Here is a 15,364-nt window from a genome sequence, read left to right on the forward strand (position 1 = left end):
CCTCCTTCTTCCCAGTTCACTCACAGCGGCAGTAAGACTCACTGGTGTGTGTGCCAAGGAGGCACACGGGTAGGCATTAAAAGGGAAAACAAAACAAAGCCTGGATTTTTCAAGGGATAAATATCAATTTATTCTGGCAAAACAAAAAAGGCATTCTTTGACAAGCCGCTGTTAATTGTATCCGTTAACGAAATCATTAACGGTGCAGAACAAACAATTTAATTTGATGACAGGCAATGTGGCCTGGCTCGATAAGAAGGAGGTCTTGGAAGGGGTGGTCCCTGAAAAAGCAGACAGTCAAAAAGAAAAAGGTTCTCCCTGAGCAGGCAGGGACAAAAGCAATCAGAAACAACCCAGCAGGTCAGCTTTACCCTTGTGCAGACACTGCGGCTCAGCTGATAGATGGAGTTGGCGGACGGAATTCAATCAGAAATGGTGAAGTAAATGCAGCTACACCTCTGTCAGGTAGCAATCACGACTTCTGCCTTTCACTGCTTTGACTGTATCTCACAGAGCAGATCTCAACCTTCAGGCTGGAGGCATGAGTTTCCTTGGAGTGTTACAAATGATCACACCACCAGAAACAGTCATCTGCTGCCATATTGGCCAGGTAGGACCAGGGCTACTGGTGATTTAACAGCAGCCTTGGGCTATGACATTTGCCATGTGTTGACCAAGCTGGGATGTGACAATAAACTATTTCTCGAGGTTTAGCCTTGCTTATCTTAACACACACTGCATGCTCTGCCTTGTCATAGCCCAAACATTGGATCCATTACTGCTTCAGATATGCAAGAGAGAAAGGTAACCGAGAGGACAGGGGGACCTCTGACAGTGCTGACAGAGTTTATATTAAAAATTCAACACTAAAGGATATTAACTCATAAGCTGTGAGCTTAAAAAGCTCTTCATCTGTATGATTCATGATGCAATGCGTGATTGCATATTCATGACAGCGGGGCATTTAGAAATGAGGGCTGGTGTGAGGGGTGAAGAGAGGAGGGGTGATTATTCATCTTATCGTAATTAGCAGGGTGGTTTACATTGTCATGTCTGGAGAGGCAGAGGGCCCCGAGACGTCTGGTGCCGGCACAGCACAGATTAAAAAAGGTGAGCGAGTGTCTGTTGCTTTCTGTTTATGTCATTCCCTCGTTATTTAAAAGCCGGAATAATCACAGAGATTACTGCGCTTGAAAAGGGCGTGTGAGACGGGACCAGCATCTGCCGTGCTGCTCCGTCCTCCGAGCCGCGGTGATGCTAATGGGAAGTGTGGTCAGGGGTGCAGCTCCGCACCATCTGCAGGCCCCGTCACAGAGACTTCACTACAGCCAAGTTAATGCTTATGTTTATTACGTAAAATTAAGGACAGGGTAGGTAAAATGAGCCCTGGCTGGACTGGACAGCGGCTGTCATCTTCAAATCTAAAGCCACGCTGTTGGATTCATCAGTCAACCATGCCAGATATAACAATCATATAAATAAAACAAACACAAGTAAAAGTCAGTATGGATACCAAGGGATGAGACTGATCTGCAGTGCTGTTGACTTAAAGCATTATTTCCAGAAAACAAAAATGAAAACGTGTGAGTGGCTCCCTACATTGAGTCGGGGCTCTTACAGCATCACGTGTGTAACAGCACATGGAACTGGGTGGGTAGCAAATCAGAGATTGAATTCAATAATTTTTTTTTTTTTTTAATCTTTCTGCAAAACAGAAGAAGCGTGACAAGTTGAGTGACTCAATAACCAAATATCACAATCCAACTTCAGAGACATTCAAAATCGGACTCTTGGGGTTTTGTGATTCACGTAAAAGCCTAACAATCAAAAATGCAATTAAAAAATAATCTGACTGATATGCTACTTGTTGCTTAGCTTTAAATGTATGCAAATTGCAACTAATGGTTGCTTTGTTTTCTGAAAGCAAATTAAGAATTATGCTTTCAAATAGATCTTATTATTTAATTAACTCAAAGTTAAACTTCTTAATTTTGATATGAAGCATTTTTATATAATTAGGGAGTATTGTAAGAGCTGGTGCTGCCTATCATTTTCCTAACAGTGTTCCTTTATTATTTGAGAGACTAAGGTTAAATCTAACCTTATCTTTGAATCACGGCTATAAGTTGCCATTCCTGATTTATTTTCTTATGTACGAAATGTTAACAAAACCGAACCTTAACAAAAAAAGTTGTGCACAAATGTGGCATTTATTTAAATTCACTGCTCAAGTTACTGAGCTAATGACAGAGCATGATGCACATTTCATAGAGATTTCATAGAGGCCTAACAATGTTGCTTCTCCATCCCCAGCACAGGGAAGTGTGTGTATAATGAAAGCCTTTTGGTAACAGCGAAACATTGAAGACTCTTGTGTTGCTGCAGTTTAGATTCTGGCTTACATTCCTCCTCCCCAGTGCTTGCGGGATTTACTTTAAAAGTACATATTGCAAATCCAGCAGTCATACATTGATTAAAAAACTGTGATACTGTGAGGCCACAAGCTGGCGTAATCACACCATGCATCGCTGCTGTGGGCCATCATAAGCAGGAACATCAGTCTTGAGGGGGAGATAGAGAGACAGCATGCTGGTAGAATGCCAGCAGTCAGGAGCTCTCCATCAAGGCACAGCACTGGGGAACTTTTGATTGTGCCCGTCCCCCCCCCCTCCTCCTAAATTCGCCACCTTGAACCAGTTTCTCATCCCTGTCGCAACAGTGGGAAAGATTGAAAGAAAGGGAGAGATAAATTGAGAGTCACCGGCAATGCCGCAGGTTCAAAGATGTCCTGGGCCACTGTAAGCCACTTGGCTGACCCTGCTTCAGAGGGCGAAGCTGTTCTGAATGCACAGGCTCACAGTGATTATCACTTCAAACTGCAGGACAGCTGCTGGCTCTGCGCAGGGTGGGGTGGAGGAGGAGGGAACAGCTCAGAGGGACACTCTCTCCAAGTGAAAGGGAAAGGTGACAGAAGGACTTCCTGTTCCACCCTGCTAGAAAGAGTCATTGTGTTTCAAGGAACAGCAAACCTTGAGAGTGAACCCCCGCTATAAGGAACCGGTGAGGAAAACGTGAGAAGGAGCGAGATGCTTTGATCCACTTTGACAAGATGATGCCTGTTACTAAACGTGTCCCATGTCATTCCAATCAGCTTTTAAGCCTGTTTTCATCACCATGCTCTTGCTGCAGACATGTGTCACAACACCTGAAGCTGTGAGGAACACCCGACTCCTCTCACTCTGATCTCTTTGAAGCAAAGTTAACAATTTAGCAAAATAGAAATCCCCCTCATTATAAAATTGGAACAGTGTTTGCACAAAGTCCTTAATTAAAATTCCTCCTCTAGAAGTTAATGAAATAAAAAGCGAACTACCGATTTGTGCAGCTGAAGGAGAGCGAGCACAATGTCGAGCAGTCTCCCTGGAAACAGGGTAGCTGTTCCACAGCAGGACAGATCGGTTCTTACAAGCAGCAGCCTATTGAGTTTCCCACACGGAATTTGCGCTTTTCCTTTCAGGCGAGTGATGCGCAGGCTGACAGAGAAGATATCCACAAAGGAGCGAGAAGGGAAAGGAAGGACCATTTCATCAGCCTCTCTCCACATTCTCTGGCAGGCGTGCATTTCCACGTCCCCTTGTTTGACTAAAAACGGATCAAGGGACTGTTTGAGCGCAAGGGGTAGAATGAAAGAGGTGCATATCTAAGCAAAAGAGGTGCAGCTTCTAGCAGCCAGTGCATGTTATGAGCACTGTGATAAATGTGCCGTGCTAAAGCACGCAGTACAGATGTCTGCAGTCCCTAGTGGGCCCAAACTATAATTGCCTCCATTCAAAATCCTCCCGAGCCCTTGGCTAAATCAGCTGCTGGAGCTGCAGCGTACAGTAAACGGCCGCCGAGGTCCAGCTCTTGCAGAGGAGGGACTCAAGAAGGAGTGAGCAGATACTTAATGCAGGTACCTGGATCACGGATTAGCAGGTCCACCTCCTTGCTCACACCAGCACTTACTGGTGGTCTGGACACCCTTGACTATTGATATTCACTGTTTTTAACCATTGAATGTGGTTTAAGCTCATTTTGAGGATGTTATTTCACTTAATTGGTACTTGCAAACAATACGTGTGTGTATGTATGTGTGTGTGTCTGTTTATACACACACACACACGCACACACGTGCACGCACACACACACACACACACTTTATGCACTCTCAAATCCAACTACAGTTTCTCACTGTGCTGTTGCACCCACAGCTATTAGGTTAGGATTCCAGCCTAATGTAAACGCTACAGACACTGTACACCAAAACAGCCAAAACATTATGACCACTCACAGGTGAACCCGAATAACATTTATCATCTCCAAACAAGGGCACATGTCAGGGTCTGTGTAGATTAGATGGTAAATTAGTTCTCATAGTCAACGTGTTGGATACAGGAGAAATGGGCAGGAGTAAAGACCTGAGCAACTTTGACAAGGGCCAAATTGTTACGGCCAGACAACTGGGTCAGATCATCTCTGAAACGGCAAGGCTTGTGGGGTGCTCCCGGTCAGCAGTGGTGAGTACCTACCGACAGTGCTCTGAGGAGGGACAAACCACAAACTGGCAACAGGATGTTGGGCACCCAAGGCTCATCGATGCACGAGGGCAACGAAGGCTATCCCGTCTGGTCCGAAATGACAGAAGGTCTACTGTGGCACAAGTCACTGAAAATTTTAATGATGTTACGGGAGGAATGTGTCACAACACACGGTGCATCGCACACTTCTGTGTATGGGGCTGCATAGCCGCAGACCCGTCAGAGTGCCCATGATGACCCCTGTCCACAATCAAAAGTGCCTACAATGGGCACACAAGCGTTGGAACTGGATCTTGGAGCAGTGGAAGAAGGTCGCCTGGTCCAATGAGTCCCGTTTTCTTTTAGATCACGTGGATGGCCATGTACATGTGTGACGATTACCTAGGGAACTGATGGCACCAGGATGCACTGTGGGAAGACGACAAGCCGGTGGAAGGAGTGTGATGCTCTGGGCAATGTTCTGCAAGGAAACCCTGGGTCGGGCCATTGACGTGGATGTCAGTTTGCCACCTACCTAAACATTGTTGCAGACCAGGTACACCCCTTCATGGCAATCATATTCCCTGATGGCAGTGGCCTCTTTCAGCAGGATAATGTGCCCTGCCACACCGTACACATTGTTCAGGAATGTTTTGAGGAACATGATGAAGTGTTCAAGGTGTTGCCCTGGCCTCCAAATTCTCCAGATCTCAATCTGATTGAGCATCTGTGGGATGTGCTGGACCGACAAATCCAATCCATGGCGGCTACACCTCACAACTTACAGGACTTGAAGGATCTGCTGCTAATGTTTTGGTGCCAGATACCACAGGACACCTTCAGGGGTCTTGTAGAGTCCATGCCTCGGTGGGTCGGCGCTATTTTGGTGGCACACGGAGGACCAACAGCATATTAGGCAGGTGGTCATAATGTTTTGGCTCATTGGTGTATTTCACAGTGTATACACACCAATATGAAACACTTTCACATTGTTTACACACGATGAGAGGGGGAAAGATGGAGTGCAAGAGAAATGATAAGTTATGATGATAAGTACTGTGACTCAAGCTGGGAATACCTGTTTTACTTTTATTCTCTTGACTGTATGAATGTATTAGTGCATATTAGCGTACAAGTACCCAGAGAGTTGGCCTGCACTCGACAGAGCCTCATATTCAGACACTGCAGGGAATGGTGCGCATTGGTTAATTCTGTGATGAATGCAGCTGTTAGGAACATCTCAGTTAACAAATCTACATTGACTGAAAGGGTACAATCACAGTTTCCAAACATAAAACCATGCTGAATATACCAAACAGAGGGCACAACTTGTAATATATCTACTAATTTACAACTCATATAGCAGCAGGAGGCTTACATAAAAAGTTAGCCAACCGAAAAACACAAAAGCTCATTTCAGGAGGGGTTCAACAAATTATCAACAAATTGATATACTGGTGGTTTTCCAAGCTTGGTATTCAACGCAGTGCACTTAAGCTGCTTTCTGTCTCTCTGTGGCTCGCTCTTTATCTCCCTCTATCTTTGTCTGCCATTCTCTGGCTCAGCTCACCTGTTTCCCTCTCCCCTGTGCTGCTACTCAGTATTCACCATACCCCTCCTGTTTCCATGACCTGATTTCCATATCCGCTGGTAAGCAGAATCATTGGACCATATCAGTGGCTCGGAGGGATGACTGCTCTGCGCAGGGAGGGAGAGCGAGAAAGAAGATTGGGAGCGGAGAAAGGTAGAGGATACAGAATTGTAGAGAATTAGGGAGATAGAGGAACAGATCAGGAGAAGAGGGGGCCAGACACGGAGATAGCGAATGAGGCAGGGTATCTGCTTCCGTGTGTGTGAGAGAGAGAAGGAGAGAGGGAGGGAGGGAAAGGATGAGCTTGTGACATTGAAAGAATTCAATCCCTAGGATCCCTGATGGCTGCAGTCAACCTGTGAGTCAGTGGCCCCAGGTGGCCCTGGCTGCCTTTGATGTCACTGATCCTAATCCTACTGGTCACGCTTATGTCACACCCCTCTTAGCAGACAGGGACCAACAATACTGCTGCTCCAGCAGTCCACTGCACCAGCACCTAGCACCATGACACTAAAGCTTCAATGGTAGTGTGTTAGCCCACTGCACCAACAGCTAGCACCATGACACTAAAGCTTCAATGGTAGTGTGTTAGCCCACTGCACCAACAGCTATCACCATGGCAGTAAAGCTTTAAAGGTAGTGAGTTAACCCACTGCAGTAGCAAATATCACCATGACATTAAAGTTCCTGCATGACCATGTTAGCTAATTGCACCAGAAGATAATACAATGATTCCATAGCTCCAGTAACAACTACAGTAACAATGTTAACAGTGTACAACTCTGCCTCTCTCACATACATATACACAAGCAAATACAGCCATTAAAGGTACAGGAGGGAAATAAGGTTGATGACCTTGATGAACAATTCAAGTGCTCAACATGTGTATGCATTAACTGATCCACATAGAACATATTTTCCATAGACATATATTAGTCTTATATTGACACAAACAGAGGAACAAAAAAACAAAGTGGGGTAGAGCAGAGATACACCACTGAATGGTTATTATGAATTCCTTCTGTAGTCACATACCATAGCTGAGAACTGCTGCCACCTACCAAGCCTACAGGCACATCCAAATGTATATGTCCTGCAAAGCACTGACTTATGGCCAAATTGGACTCATTGACTTCACTACAGTTGCTCAGCATTACCTGCCTACCAAGCCGCTACCCTGAATGGGTTAAAGCTCAGTGTACGGTATCACTGGGACACACAGCACATAGGAATACTCCCAGCTCTCCCAATTTCACACATACCAAACTTCTCCTGGGAACCACATTCTCACAAACATCACAAATGCAGGGACTGCTGGGTAATTCCTGCCTCATCACCACAGGGTGGCACAGCCCACATGACGTCAACAGAGACATGCTCGTAATGCAGGCACGGTGCAGCCTGGTGCTCCACGTTGCCTTTTGAAATGGAAATGCGATTTCTCCAGCATTTCTGCTGGTGATATGAGGAATGCATTCCCTCCCTTCCTCTCCTCTTGTTTCCTTTTCTAATCCCTCCACAGCTCCCACACACTCTCCACCCTTCTCCCTCTCGTTTCATTTTTCAATTTTGCCTCTCTTCCGTAGCCTCCGCTTTTCTTCTCTTCAAGGAGTTTTCAGCACCTCAGGAATAAGATGACAGATGCTGCATGCTTGCCCCCCCCCCCCACACACACACACACACGCACACACTCGTTTCTGTGTCCCTCTCAGTTTCTCTGGGGAAGACAGGTAGCTGAGACGGGTGGCCGTGTGTTTCTCATGTTAATGAGCCAACACATCAGAAACACTGAAGTTCGATAAGACTCCGTTGTACAGTAACAGAGATTACTCAGTCAGTGCACAGTTTTACATTCAGGATTTTAAGGGGACCCACACACCACAGTGCTGTGAGAAAATGCTCATAGAGCATTCAGTTCTGAAATGTTCAGTTTTGACTTAGGTACATCTATCAGCCAGCTTTTAAATAGAAAATGCTCTGCCTTTCCATAAGCAAATGTTCAGTCCATACTTACTACTTCAGCAGGTTTCGGATTAGAAAATACTACTGGTGTCTGCATGCCTTCATTTTTCAGTCAGACTAAACCATGCAAAGAGTGAGGGCAGCATAAAATGAGATCCTGAAGGATACATCCACACACCAAATTGTGAGTTTCCTTCACTTTAGGGATTATGTCAGGAAAAATATTTAAAGTTTTGCACAACTGCACAAATGCACTGAACTTCTTGTCCATCTGTCCTGCACCACATTACAAGCCTTTCCGCTTGACACTACTGCACATCCCAGTGCTGAGGAAGCCTGCTTTAACATTCACCACAGATTGGCGGAGAATGTGATATTTTTAATACCACATGAGACGATTCAGTTACAATTTTAGTTCTGTCTTCTGACATGTGACAGCCTTCCATCAAGGCTGCTGGAGGACACCATGAAGAATGGACAGTGTTCCCTTTATGTCTAAATCAATCATATTTCAAGATCCTTCCCTCTGGGGAGGTTGTTTTCACAGGCAGGTGGATCAATTTTATCAGAGCAAATAGGTAGATGGTTAAATGGTTGTTCAAAGACCCAAAGGGTGTGAAACCCTCAGGCCTGACCCCCCCCCCCCCCCCCCCCCTCCCCTTCAATGTGCAGAGGGACAAAAGTGGCAGCACCACACTAATGCTCCTGATTTTGAGCTGTGCTGCTTTGAGAAGTAGGAAAGGCTGACACAGCACGCACCAAGTGGCTGGGACTTAATCCAGGAATCTGCACGCTGACTCACAGCCATGAGTTGGGCTAGGGGCAGAAGGCAAGGAGGATGATGGGAAACGGACAGAGGGGACTGGACAAAATTAGGCGGCAAGACCTCAGTAGCTGAAAACACTGATGACATTGGGAGAGGGCTACAGAGGGTGGAAGAGTTAGAGGAAACAGAAGCCATGTCAAGCATACCTTGAGAAGTGAGAAGATGGGGTGACAGAGAAGTGAATAATGAATTGGGACAGACTGCAGCAGGATAGGCACAAGTGCAAAAGAAAGACAGTACTGTAAATTGCCTTTAGAGCTCTTTATTTAAATGAGGCTAATTACTGCAACCAAAAGTATCAGCTAAATTATATATAGAATTTCTCAGCTGCAACTTCAATCTAAAAATTAAATCAAGACACAGTATTATTCTCTGAAACTATTCACTCTAATAACCCTCAGAATAAGATCTCTTGATGTATATTTTTCAAATTTGGATATTATTACATATTCCTCCTGCATTTTTCTTTTATACTCCATGCAACTAATTTTAAATGTAATTTAAATTTTAAACATGTTATACTGTGCTGTAATTTATTCAACTAATCCTGCCTAAAAAAAAAACATTTAAAATCTGACCGAACAGCAAAGCAATTGTGATTTTATGTTTAAAATCAATCAGCTATTTTGGCCTCCATCTGTTCATGCAGCTGCCTCTGAAAGTTGTGAATTTCGTTGACATACATTTTGAATGAAATGAAGAAATGGAAAAAAAATCATGCAAGCACCATAGCTCTTTCCTGCATTCTGACAACAGTTTTGCCATTACCCAAAAATGAATGTTGCCCATCATCTTGCAATGTAATTATACATATTTTGCTGTATAAAATATTTTATCAATTTGAAAAATAAACATTGATCCTATGAATTCTGTTGTTCACTGAATATTGATTTAAAGCAAAAGCACACAGGCCTAGATAGAAGTTATTCAATTAAAGCTAAGGTTGTATGATGAGAGTTTCTGATTGGTCACAGCCTGCTCCCTGTCATTGTCCCATTCGTTGTCAAAACCACACTCCAGTACTCTGCCTACTCTAGAGGCGGCTGGGAAGACAAACATTGAGGGGTTTCGATTTTCTTGTGCTTTGATTGAAGAAATCTCCGGGCTGAATAGAAGTCTTCAGTAAATGTATCGACTCTCATCCCATCATTCAAAAGCTATTCATCACTGCTCTTTCTCTGGCAGGCTTTGTCTTGGCCACAGGCTCATCTCTGGCCCCCCTTCTAGCAGATACTGTCCCTCTCAGCAAGACTCTCCCTCAGCACACATTCTCTTCTGCTACTTATCCTCAGTCCTTTCATTCAACCGTACTACGAGCCTCTTTTAATCTGTCACCAAACCTGAACCCCACACACATTTTCCATTAAACAGAGGAAAAGAGGGAGAGAGAGAGAGACAGATCAGACAGACAGACAGGTTGAAATAAAAAATAATTCTGCGACCCAGTGAATCAGCTGAGACTGTTTCACTGTCCTTCGTGATACTTCCACTGCCCTGAATCTCTACCTCCTCCCTCTCTCTTCCTGTTCTCTGGATGTGCACTCAGTCACTCTGTCTGCACCTGTGTGCTGTCTCTCTCATAAACCCTCTCTTTCCCTCTTAATTTCAGATTCACCCTCTTCCATTCAGTTCATCCTGTTTATTTTGCTGCAGTGAGGGGGTGGGCTGGGTCTCCCCTTGGAGTAAGACTGAACTGAGACACATTACAGACTCATCGATGTATTGTTGGACACACTGCAAATCCAATCACCTACAGATCTGACAAAATGAGTATCGCTTTCCCCTTTTTCATGCCCCCTTAAACCCACATTTAGGTGTTTCCCTCCCCCTGCCCCCTCCCCCAGTTGTTATTCCTGACTGCTCCTGTCCTCTCACAGCCCCTCGCAGCCCTTCTCAGCCATTCTCTGCAGTAAAGGGACACGTCTAACACTTGGTAAAACAAAGCTGTTCATCGTTTAACACTCTGGTTCCCTTCAGAGACATAGCCAGTTCCTCAGACCCAAGTTCTGGTGAGGGTTCGGGCCCCCCTGGTGGAAGCTGCTCTGATGGCCGCGTGTCTGCACCTGAGCTCTTCAACAAGTGGCAGCGGGAGTGCTCCCTAGCCCTCTGCCTGACAGTTGGGCTGTTTTTCTTAAAGGCTGCCTTTGGTGTGGGGGAACAAAGAGGGTTCAGCCGCCCACCTCCACAACACCCACGTTCGAATCTGTACTTCTATACACCTTTCCCTCCTTCCCATTCTTTCCTTTTTTGTCTTCTGTCCCTATCTTATGTTCCCAGCTGCCTCCTGCACCACCGCCCTCTGCTCTCCTCTCTTCTTAAACATTAAACAATCCCAGGATTGGCAGTGGAGAGAAGGTGGTTCACTCTGCCCACTTTGCTAATCCAGCCAGCAACAGCTCGTGATTCAAGAGTTGAGTTGTTTCCGTGGCGACTCTTTAGATCATAGGGGCCTCTAACAAGGGCTGGCAGCTTTGGTCCATTGCCCCTGCAGTTTCTGCAGAGCACCTCTTCCACTTCCCTCCTTCGTTCCCTCCTTCCGTCACCTTTGTTATTCTGCATTTCCAATACAAATACAGCCCACAGCAGCTGCAGTTAGCAGCTGGCAGGCACTCAGGCCCCCTGCCCAGTTTTAGGGAGACTGTGGTTGTCCCTCATGTGGCTTTGTCATGACTTCACTCCCTTCTTGCATATGGAGAGGTGAATCAGTGCTTCATACATGTCATACTTTATGGGTAAGGGGTTTCTATTTGGGTACATTTCATCAGTCATTCTGGTGCTCCACACACCATGGCTCCATGAGAGCACTTGCCGGATACAGAGCTGCCTACATCTCAACAGCATCCCAGCTTGGGTAATGGTTTCTTCAATCCCTCAAAGATGATGTTGCATTAAAAATGCATGTGGTCTACAGTATCATAATTGCTAGTGTACTGCTTTCTTGGTTTTGGAAAATGAAACTAAACAAGCTACGTCAGGAGGCAAAAGAGTGTGTGAGAAAGACGACACAGTGAGCGGGGAAGCCATCAGTGCCATTGCGCTTGGCCCAGCTTATACTTCCGCTGTCACAGAGATCATTCAGGGAACAAAGTCCAGGAAGGAGAAATGACAGAGAGAGGGAGAGATGGTGAAAATACTCTCCTTCCTCTCTGTCGCTGAGGGAGTTCCAGCCCTCAAATGTGGCGCCAATGGCACTCAACTCCCCCACCAGCTCTCAAATTAATTAGAATTTGATCATATAACGAGGCAGGTACTGCCCCGCATGGGCCGCCCCTGTCTAAACCACCCACAGCACAGCACGGGGTCTCGTACGCTCTGGGCAGGTGGGCGGAGGACAGCTGACAGCGCGGCAAGAGCCCCCTCACCTTTAGTCTTCCCTCATTCGACTGCTGTGTGGACAGCAATATGGAAACGGGATCACAGTATGAATCAATGCAGGGGGTAAACAAACGGAGGAATGACTGCACCAACTAATTAAAAGAACAGCACACAGACAGGAAACTCAACAAATTAACTTTATCACCGGCAATCCCCCCACCCCTCCCCGCGTGCAATTTAGCAGGTGAGTATCAGTGTGAAAAAAAAGGAAGAAAGGTGTTTTCATGTCATTTTTTGAACAAAGGCTTATGAGGGGAGACACGCAGCCAACTCCGCTGCATTCTCGTGGAGCTGGAGAAGCCACAACACATGAGAGACAGAGCTTTGCAGGCTGCATAGGGGATTTCTGCAGACCACGAAAGCACACTGAGTACTTCTGTATTTTAAGCAATTCTGTATTTAAAGCAGCCATTACGGCTCGGTGCAGCACTTGTACGCTCTGCTCATCTCAAGCAAATGATTCATCCAAGATAAACGCCTCAGAAGGTTTCATAACGGAGCGTCTCCAGTGACAGCTCGTAGCTGGATGAAGAACTAAGCCGAGTTAATTAGTAATCATAAGTGAACAGGCTCGCCCACCTGTCTGCATTATACGTTCCAGCTAGCCGCAGCGCTCCACACCAGGTCTACCATTGGCTGTCACGGTGACAAGTGCATGCCCAGGATGGAGGGAGGGGAGACAAGCAGGCTTACAGCTGTCCAGTCCATCCTCTCTGCTCTTCAGTCCATACCTACACCATCCACCCGTCACCCCCACGTTCTTCTCTCCCGCAAGTCACAATCTCCCCTCTCTCCTACATGCTTCAGCAACATCCACCGTGGTACAAGGCTGAGTTCACACCCTTATACAAACATGCACACACCAAGGGACTCCTGTGTGTTTGGATTCAAGGTGCTTTCAGATTCACGGTTGCATTCAGATAAACAACCACATTTGGAGCCGTCAGCAACATCCCTCTCCGCCCGGCTACGGACGTCTAAACACAGCTCCGCTCTGACACGGCTGTGGAACCGGAGGCGGAACGTGCCAAACTGCAGCACAGCATCCTGCGGGTCGGTGTGATCCAGGGCTCTGTTCTAGGGGTGCTCCGCTCTACCCCTAACTGAAATACGGTCTGGCAGGCACAGGGGACCCTGTCACAGGGCTGAGTGGCTTTCCGTGCAAACCCATCTGTCACATTCTCTTAGGCAAGATGGCAGCCGGGCGCGGGCGGACAGACAGACAGGCGGATGTACGCTCACACAGTAAGAATTCAGCTATGTGTCCCGTGGCATGCAGGGAACACCAGCACCTCCCTGTCCCACCCTATGCCTCAGCACCGAGTCACAGAGCTCGGTAAACAGAACGCAACATCAAGGGATATTAAAGAAAAGACAGTTAACAGAGAGGGAGGGGAAATGAGGATGATAATAGGAATTAGGATATATATTTGTATGTATTTAAAGGGGAAAGAAGAGATGAAAAAGAGGAGAAAGGGGGACCATGTCTTTCCCACCTGGTTCCTCTGCACTCTCCATTGCCCTCTCTCTGTCCTCTCTCCTCCTGGTCACTGCCACATTCTGTCCATCCGTCCCTCTCTCCCTCAGCTCTGACACTGACTGGAAGACTCATCGAGGCACGAAAGATAGAGAGGGAGAGAGAGAGAGAGAGAGAGAGAGAGAGAGAGAGAGAGAGAGAGAGAGAGAAAGGGAGACAGGGAGACAGGGAGACAGGGAAAGGGAGGGAGAGAGGGAGAGGGAGGGGAGGTAGCAGGGTAAGTGGGAGGAGAAGACTGTAAAGAGGGGCCTAAACTGGAGTGTGCAGTGAGAGGCAAGAGATGAATGAGATAAAGGAATAGGGATAAAAACAAGAAAAAGGAGGGCAAAATGAATGCCATGTCCAAAGACAGTGGAAATATACGGAAGGAGGGGCTTGCACAAATTGGGGAGGGAAAGGGAACTATGGAAATATGCCAGCCCCTCACATTGTCTCTCTCCCTCTCTGTCTGGTTTCATGTCCCCTCCTGTCTATCTCGCTCTTTCCCTCCTTGTGGTCCGCTCGTTAGCCTCATCATGGAATCTGCGCCGCTGTGGCCCGCAACCCCTTTGCTGGCGTCTGCACCTCCACAGGCTGACCCTCTCCCCCCTCCTGTCTGAGTCGGGCACTGGACTGGCTGCGACGTGGCTCCACCATGCCCTGCCCCACCGTGTGACATCGTGATTCAGCATGACCGCAATCCGCATGACTCCAGACTCCTGAAGGTGACTGCCACTGACTCTGAGTGTCAGGCAGTTTGCATCCCGGCCCTGGTCCATTTTCATACTGCATTCAGGCAGCATTCACACTTAAATAACTGAAGCCCCAGTAATGTGGGTGGGGCTGCAGTGATCTGTCTACAGCAGCGTTTCCCAAAGATCTCTCTAGATCTCTCTCTGCTCCAACACAGCTGATTTAAATGATCAACTCGTTATGAACTCCTGAAGCTGCTTAATAACAAACTGATCATTTAAATCAGCTGTGTGATCTAAAACATGCAGGACAAGGGGTCCTCCAGGAGAGGTTTGGGAAACGCTGGTCTACAGAAATACTGTGTATGCAATGCTGGGGAGGATGGTTAATGAGAAAATGGTTAATGGGTAATTGAGGTGTGTTTTTATTGTTTTGTTATGATTGTGTAAATTATAGGGTTTTATTCTGTCAACAATGACTGAAATTCTGGCCAAGCTTCTTTCACCATTCTGGTCTAAGGGGTTTTTGGAGATCTTGGAATGAGGGAGTTCACCCGTGACAAGAAATAATGAATTCATGCAAAAGTCAATTTTAAATGCTTTAAAGTGTTTGATGAAGTGTATGAGCCAGTATTAAATATTAACAAATGCCACTCTGCAATAATCAATATAGTCATGGAACAAGATTATTGAAGGGGGTTTTCCATTCACATTAGCCAATAACTGTTAAGTCATAGTTCTGAGACATATCATAGGCCTGGGCAAGCGTGTTGAGCAGACCTCAGGGCAGCTGCAAGCTCATTAGCAGTACAGCTGGACCTGGCTCTCAAGGCGGTCCACACAGAC

The 15,364-nt window shown here is 46.3% G+C and overlaps 1 protein-coding gene across 11 annotated transcripts in view; it reads right to left on the reverse strand.

The window, feature by feature from the left end:
* The window catches only part of LOC118776762 (SRC kinase signaling inhibitor 1-like), a 112,925-nt gene that overhangs the window by 58,666 nt on the left and 38,895 nt on the right, over window positions 1–15,364 (reverse strand). The window contains exon 1 of one of the 11 annotated variants that reach the window (XM_036527336.1): window positions 13,807–13,836. The exons of the other annotated variants lie outside the window; for them this stretch is intronic. Within the exon in view, the coding sequence (XP_036383229.1) occupies window positions 13,807–13,828 (22 nt within the window). The 5' untranslated portion in view covers window positions 13,829–13,836. Of the gene's footprint in view, window positions 1–13,806; window positions 13,837–15,364 lie in introns of those variants that run through there. 11 annotated transcript variants of the gene reach the window in all.

This window comes from Megalops cyprinoides, chromosome 1 (genome assembly GCF_013368585.1).
Source record: "Megalops cyprinoides isolate fMegCyp1 chromosome 1, fMegCyp1.pri, whole genome shotgun sequence".
NCBI classification, from domain to species: Eukaryota; Metazoa; Chordata; class Actinopteri; order Elopiformes; family Megalopidae; genus Megalops; species Megalops cyprinoides.